Here is a 7221-nt window from a genome sequence, read left to right on the forward strand (position 1 = left end):
GTGAACACGTTCGCCTGCTCAGACGTGGGTTGGTGGAGTAGTGGTAACACACTCAACTCAGATGTTCGGGGTTCAATCTCGGCACGGTCATTTGATATACACTGCTGTTGAGCTCTAATAAGAGAGAAACTCGAGTCCAGTGCCACCCTTTGATGTGGACTAACCAGAATAATTGCGTCAGAACAGGAGGACGACCGTTTGATTGAGTGGTGACTACTGAAAAAGTTCGCTGAATACTCGCCAGGTTGATAAACCTCAGAGAGCGTACCTACCTACCCTTGTATCTAGTTTGGATTTCGCACCCAACTAACAGTCAATCTGTTTCATTATCTTCAACCGATCCATAGACCATACCTGTGGAACTTGACGTTTATCGGCCATGCCTTGCTCTAGAAAACGATGGGCAACTCTACTTTCAACCGACACAAGTGAAGGCCAAATCCTTGCGTCGTTTTGGGGTCATCAACAGATCGTCGGTTGCAACTTCGTAAGTTATTATCTAACACTTATTAAAGAGAATTTTTCGGTGTAATAGGTCAAACATTGGGCAAGAATATCGAGATGTAAGCTGTGGTATAGCTGTAGCACACTAATAGTAGTGGTAAGAGTGGCAGTATAGTCGTTCATCAAACCTGACCTAATCGCTGTTCGAGATCGCCGTGCAACTGTGATAGACGTCAGCATATTGCTAATTATGAGGAAACTTTGCATAAATGCGACAAAACCTTTCCTGAAATCTAGGAATACTTTTCGTGAGACATTCACAAACTGCCAAATTTAGGAGTCACTTTCCCAAACTATCATCGTGATGATATACCAGACAACTGTTTGTCTGGGAACAGGCATTCATCACAAAAGCAATATTTTTTTGGACTTTTTTTCTGCGGTTTGCACAAATCTAACATCAAAAACGCTTTCAACATAGAGATTCAACCTTGTTTTGGCAATAACTATGCCTGCTTGTTATTCTACGAGCTTAACTTCAAATATATCGGTAAGATTACTTCCACGCAAGCAATTAGCGGTCTGTAGATACCAGATCATGGCGACTGGTCAAACTGGAGTCTGAGGCAGTATTATCTTGAAGACAATTGTGAACAGCTCAACCGTTTAATGCTCAAATGAGTACTCGGTAACACAAGCTGCTCTTACACTTTGGTGTCCAAGTAAGGTTCATCAAGATTCTGTCGTAATGCCAATCGATTCATCTCAACCGCGGTGGTTTGTTCCCACAAAGTTCGGAATTCGATGTTAAATAGTTCCAATTCTGGAGACCCAAATCTACATCCTAACCATGAAAATTTGGGTTAAAAAGGCAACCACTTAACAATATGTTTATTATTATTTATAGCTCAAAATATTCTTCCAATCTACTCCAGATTTAAATGGCACATTCCCAGTGAACACCGGAAGCAGTTGCTCGTGGAACCTGTCGAAGGAACCATCCAACCAAACGAGATTCAAGTAACTAGAGTATTGCCACAATGTTTTTAAAATCATTTCCCGTGTATACGGGTACATACTTTCATTTGAAACGGTGATGGCTATCTGAGTCGTGATTGGTGGATATCTTAGAAATGCTGCTTGTTGCACGGGGTTATCATCCATAGTTATCGTTTTATGCCAGATTTAGAGTGACTAAAACGAAAACCAGAGTCAAATAGGATGTGTTATTTGGCGTATGGAAGACTGAAGAAGGGTTGTATGAGATGAGTGGTGCGATTCACGTGGCGAGAAGGGCTTCACATAGCCTAAATGAAGATGCCACAAATCGAGGATGATAGCTCTTCTTCTTTCGTCAGAACGTAGATAAGTCAACTTGGTGTGCGTCAGAACTTCATGCATACAATTAGTATACACGATGAACTAAACTACTCCGACCATTTGCATACAGGAAACTACTCACAAGGTTGCTGAAAACTCTTCGACAGCCCACGATCGGTTTCAACCTTCTTGGGGCTTATCAGGCAGAATACGATAAATGAGAGATTCAGCCGAGTCTCTCGTGAAAACCAAATTGGTTTGCAAATAAGTGTATTTCTCGAAAACAGTGCAACTTGGGTCCAAGTGGAACATAAGGTTGACGGAAACTTGGGGACTGCGCCTACCTGATGAGTCCCAAGAAGGGCGAAACCGGTCGTGGGCTGTCGAAGAGTTTTCAGCAATCTTGCGAGTAATTTCCTTTATGAAAATATACTGCGATATCTCAAATATCGTAGCGACTGAAACATGAGGCGGCCTGGTGCAGCACATTCAGTTGTGTGGGGATATCACAAACGAGAGATTTAGCTGGGTTCCAGGTGAGTCTCTCACAAAACCAAATTCGTTTGCAAATGAGCGTCTATCGCTACTATTCTCCCATTTTAAAACCACTCGTGTGATCTTCAAAAGGCGTTATTTTACGAGACTTCTTCATCCAAACTGCCTTCCTGAAGATCTTGCAGCAAAAGGGGACACTCTTGATGCAGTCTTGCTGAGTACAGCTATACCATGCACCTTCGCCGCGGCGAAACAACTCTGTAATACTTATATTTACTTCTATGCTACTAGTCACTTGTTTAATATTTTTCGCATCGAAAATCTAGCATCGACAATTTGTTCAGGTAATCAGATTTCCTCAAATATTCGTCGAGATTTGGTTTTCGGAAGCGATCGTTCGGTCGGAACATATTTATATGGTTTTACTTGGAGCAGAACGTCAGTCTTATTCTTCCAACGCATTTATTTCAGTACCACAAGTGGATATTTAGCCCATCCGAACCAGGACTATGTAAGTTTCGACCACAACTGATATATCAGGCTACCGGAAAGGAGGCAAAGCGCAAGCAGCTGAAAGTGATTGCTATGGCGGAACAGGTCACCCTGAAAATCCAGCCTGATCGTATGGTCCTGGAACCTCTGACCATCGGAGCTTCGAAATCTGCTGAGGCAATCTTACACAATTGCACTCTGGTAAGTAGTGTGTTTCTCACCTGCACGTATTCCCTCAAATGTCAGTGGTTTTGCTCTGTATGTGAAGTTCCATAGCGGTTTAGACTATATGGACGCTCATTTTTTCCAACCTATTATGAAGTATTCTGAAGTAATTCATGTAGTAGTGTAAATAGGAAAGCTCTACGCCGCGACGCTGCTGAAAAGCGAACACCAATTAAGCAGTTACAAACTATTGGACAGGAAAGTTAACGTCTCAAATGCACCTCCTTTATAGAAACTGACCATCCTCACGCGTCTTCTTGAACTTTGGTGAATATTATTCGACTGTCATGCAACTGCAAAGCAGTTCCACAAGTTCTGCTATAAACTTCACCTTCCATTAGACGCGAGGCGAAGCTTCGACACGATTACAGACTACTCGCATGCCTCGTCAGTAGTATCCACCGTTACAGGAGGAGTAGTGTACGGCATAATGTATAATTGTGGTACTCCAATCTTTCCGCCATTTACCGAACAACATACTTCGGAAATTCGGACTTTCAGCAGGTTTTTTCATGAGCTGTTGTCGGCGAACTTCAAACTCTCCTCATTTGACCACTCCTCTGTTCATGCCTTTCCTGATGGAGACTGACAGATCGGTGATCTTCTGCTTGTCGAACTTCAATGAGAAACTGGCACCTCTTTCCACGGCAACCGATCAAGGTCGTTCAACCCTATTGTATGTACTTTGCACCACAAAGTGCAAATTTTTGCTGCGATTGCTACAGTTTTTGAACATAACCCTAGGGTGCCATTTCTGAATAACGCCTATTCAGATTAGTAGTGTTCTCCGTGCCTAATTTGGAGTAGTGGGAACATAAAAGTCGGCAAGAGAGAAGAAACTGTAGAACTTTACGAAGAGTTTGGGTACCTTTGGTGCTGTTCACCTTCCATGATGGGGTTCATACGCCCTCCTTTGTGCTTGGCTAGAGACACTTAGCGGTACGGCAGCCAACCGGTATCAGTGACATTTATATGTCACTTTCCATCCAAGTTATCTGGCTGAGTGTAGGAACCTCGGATGTTTACGGTAATCCAGTTCAACCCCATCCTCCCCATACTATTTTTATTTTTCCTCCTACACGTTTTTATTCAAATAACCTGAAGTGACTGAACGGCACAGAAGCATCAATGTTCTCATTTGGCGTTTCTACCAATGGTGTTGATGACTTGAAACTTTTGGTCCTCGGGGCAGTAAGAAAATGTTTCGTGTGGGGGCCCTGCTTCTAACCTCTGACTCAAAAATGTGACCACCGATACATCGGGCAGAAGTGTTTTTATTGGTGGACCCTACCCTGATTTGACCAGTGCATCTCGCGGCAGAGTCTTAGTGACCTCGCCGCTGATGTTGCCAAGTAAACTGGATGCATTTAGAGCCTCATCGAAAACATGGCAATACCTATTTGTGTTTATTTCGGTCGTTCCGGACGACTTGTCTTTGGTCACTGTCAACCTATAGGTGATCAGAGTGTACGGTTTTAGAGCCAGCTTTCTCTAACCCTCGGCGGAAGGCAGCATTGCTGCTTTCATAAATATGGATATGCCAATCACCTGAGGTGAAGACCTCACTACCTTCACATTTGCATTCCAGAGGACAGTACGACTTTACTTCAGACCACCGCGAAATTAGAATACAAGTAATACGGGGTCTAGCTACATTGATTAATCCCTGTCTATATTCTTTCCTATCATGGTTGTTTCCTATGGAAAGAGGTTTCATCCACTCTAACCGCTTCATTTCTTATTCAGTTCCAACAAATAGATTTTTCGAATGAGCTTCGGTGTACAACCAACAGGTTCCCAGTGTATGTATGCTCGTCGGCTGATCGATACTATGCTGGTTATTTCCTTTTTCCTTGTGGTTTGACCAGTTTTAGTGGAATTCATTTCACAAGTTGAAGCAAGGGCTTGAATCCAAGGTGTCTCCCATTGTAGATGAGCACAGGGGAGTAGAGTGGAATAGTTAGTGCTTGAAAGCTTCATATGAAAAATGATAGTTCATGCCGGAAAAGAAAGCTGAACACGTTCAAAATATAGTGGTTCACGTTATACCACTCGACGCCGACACCATGACTCATTCGATTAGAAAAGTCAACCAACAAACCTACAAATATCAGCAACTCTGATATGGCTACATGAGGCAAAAGTCGAGTTCCCCCAGAAAAAATTATTATCTGACTGTAACAAGAAAAAGAGTGTGGAATTCGGTTGTGCGCAATATATTGAACAGTTTGTAAACTTATTGGTAAAAACCCTTTGAGTTAAAATGAATTTTGCGTTTTGAACTCATGTCAGTTTGAATGTACTAACCTTACTGTTGGGGAAAGTTATTACTGTATTAACCCTAACGTGGTGGCCGGGTTTCATGCGGATGCTATCTCAGCGTACTGTGCTCACTCATTTCCACTGAATATGTTGAAATACTTGCGTTTGAGTGACGGTGTAGTGCACACAGTGCCTTAAACAGTGACTTGGCGTTCACCTCGGTGCTTGGGATCGATAACCAGCCTCCCATTCAGGCAGAACCACATTCTTCGCGGCTGAGAGACACTGTTGACCCTAATTCAATGTTCCCTGAAATTCCAATCGGATAGTTGATTACTTCAGCTAATTAGCGACACCTACAATTGCTTACGTATACCTATAGGTGTATGTGTATATGCGCTATATTCTCTTCCCTATTTCAAATCCAGGCCTCAACGTACTTCACACTTTACGCCAAAACAATTTTCAACGATGTGGACGTGGAAGAAAAGGGAGAAATATCCATCGCCCCACAGACAGGATGGCTACCGGGGCTATGTTCAACACCGATCCAGTTCGTCGTGGGACCAAAACGGAAAGGTTCCTACCGGATTCAGTTGTCCTATGAATTGTGGATTCCAGAAAAGGACACTCCGTTACAAGAAACCTGTACTGATAGTAAGTCCGAGCGTCATACTTCATAAAATCGTACTAAGTGAAAGTTTGCTTTAGATCAGGAAACCTCTTGTTACACCTATACACTCATCTGCATACCGGTTTGACGGGAGACTCACCTGGAACCCAGCCGAACCTCCGGTTTGTGATGCTCTGAAGCAACCGGATGTGCTTCACCAGGCCGCCTCGTGTTTCGGTTGGTGCGATATTCGAAATCTCGCCATACATCGTATGGAATGAATTATGACGCATAAACCTGGGTTCCAGGTGGGTCTCCCGTCAAAACTAAATAGGTATACATATGAGTGTACTTCGCCAATCTCATGCGTTTTTTCTTCACGTGAAACATAAGGCTGATGTCTACATTTTAGCTGAATCTTTAGCTTATGGTATTCCCCACAGGAATATTCTGTACAAAGGCCTCCTTGCTTTTCAGTTAAAACAGTAGTCAGGATGTCGAAGTATATACATCTATTCTTATTCTCTAATTTTGCTTTGACCCGTGTGCGAAGTTAGGCATCCACCAGAAACCCCCTGGTTCGTTGTGATGTTATGTGGACGGGAAAGACTTGGAACTCAGTCTGGGATCTTGTCCTGCAAGCAGAGCTGAACTTGTCAGGACAGCTGTTTCGTCCCTCTTGAGAATCGTCGGCAGTTGGTATTTCGCAAATTTTAGTTAGAATGCTATCGTATTCAGCCGTGAGAAGCTGACTAGCTGTGAACTCTATTTGCGACTGAGCACGACGTAGCGCCAAAGATCACTAGTCATCCAGTTTACGCAGCGTTAGCCATTGTTGTTTAGGTCCTCTGGCAACGAGATGACAAGATGGATCAGAGTTTGGGGCGCGAATTTGCTGACCGGAAGGTTGGTGGTTCGAACCTGACCTCTGTCTTTCGACTTTCGCTGTCTAGGTTTGGGCAACCTGGCAATATACCAGCTCTCGTGCTTCCTTTGGATGGCATGTCAGCGATGCACCGAAAGGATGTTACAGCTGAACGATTTGCTTTCCTCTAGCATCGACTTTTCAGACGAAGGGCCCGCGAAACTTGAAGGGATTTTTCAATCTAAGGAACTCATCCGTAGCTCGGCAGTAACCTGAAGACTTTGAGGTTTCAACAGGATTTTCATCCTTCAGGCAGTCAGTCATCCAGCGGCAAAAACAGCCCGGAGCATTTGCACGATACTCTCAAACTGATTAGGCGAAGGGTGAAGAAAAATCAATATGAGGACAAAAATTACTTAGAGTGGTTTTTAGGTACAATTTTCTTGTGACATTTAAAACAAATAAGGAACACTCAAATCTAATTGGTGCTCAGCAGAAGGACAAA

General features: G+C 43.3%; 1 protein-coding gene across 1 annotated transcript in view; it reads left to right on the plus strand.

Annotated features, from left to right (window-relative positions):
• Positions 1-379: 379 nt before the first annotated feature.
• Positions 380-7221, plus strand: part of T265_03490 (hypothetical protein) — a gene marked incomplete at both ends in the record, with an annotated part of 35704 nt that continues 28862 nt past the window's right edge. Inside the window, 3 exons of the mRNA XM_009167990.1 lie at positions 380-487; positions 2800-2952; positions 5667-5895. Of these exons, the coding sequence (XP_009166254.1) occupies positions 380-487; positions 2800-2952; positions 5667-5895 (490 nt within the window). The remainder of the gene's footprint in view (positions 488-2799; positions 2953-5666; positions 5896-7221) is intronic.

Source organism: Opisthorchis viverrini (assembly GCF_000715545.1).
Source record: "Opisthorchis viverrini unplaced genomic scaffold opera_v5_50, whole genome shotgun sequence".
Classification (NCBI taxonomy): domain Eukaryota; kingdom Metazoa; phylum Platyhelminthes; class Trematoda; order Opisthorchiida; family Opisthorchiidae; genus Opisthorchis; species Opisthorchis viverrini.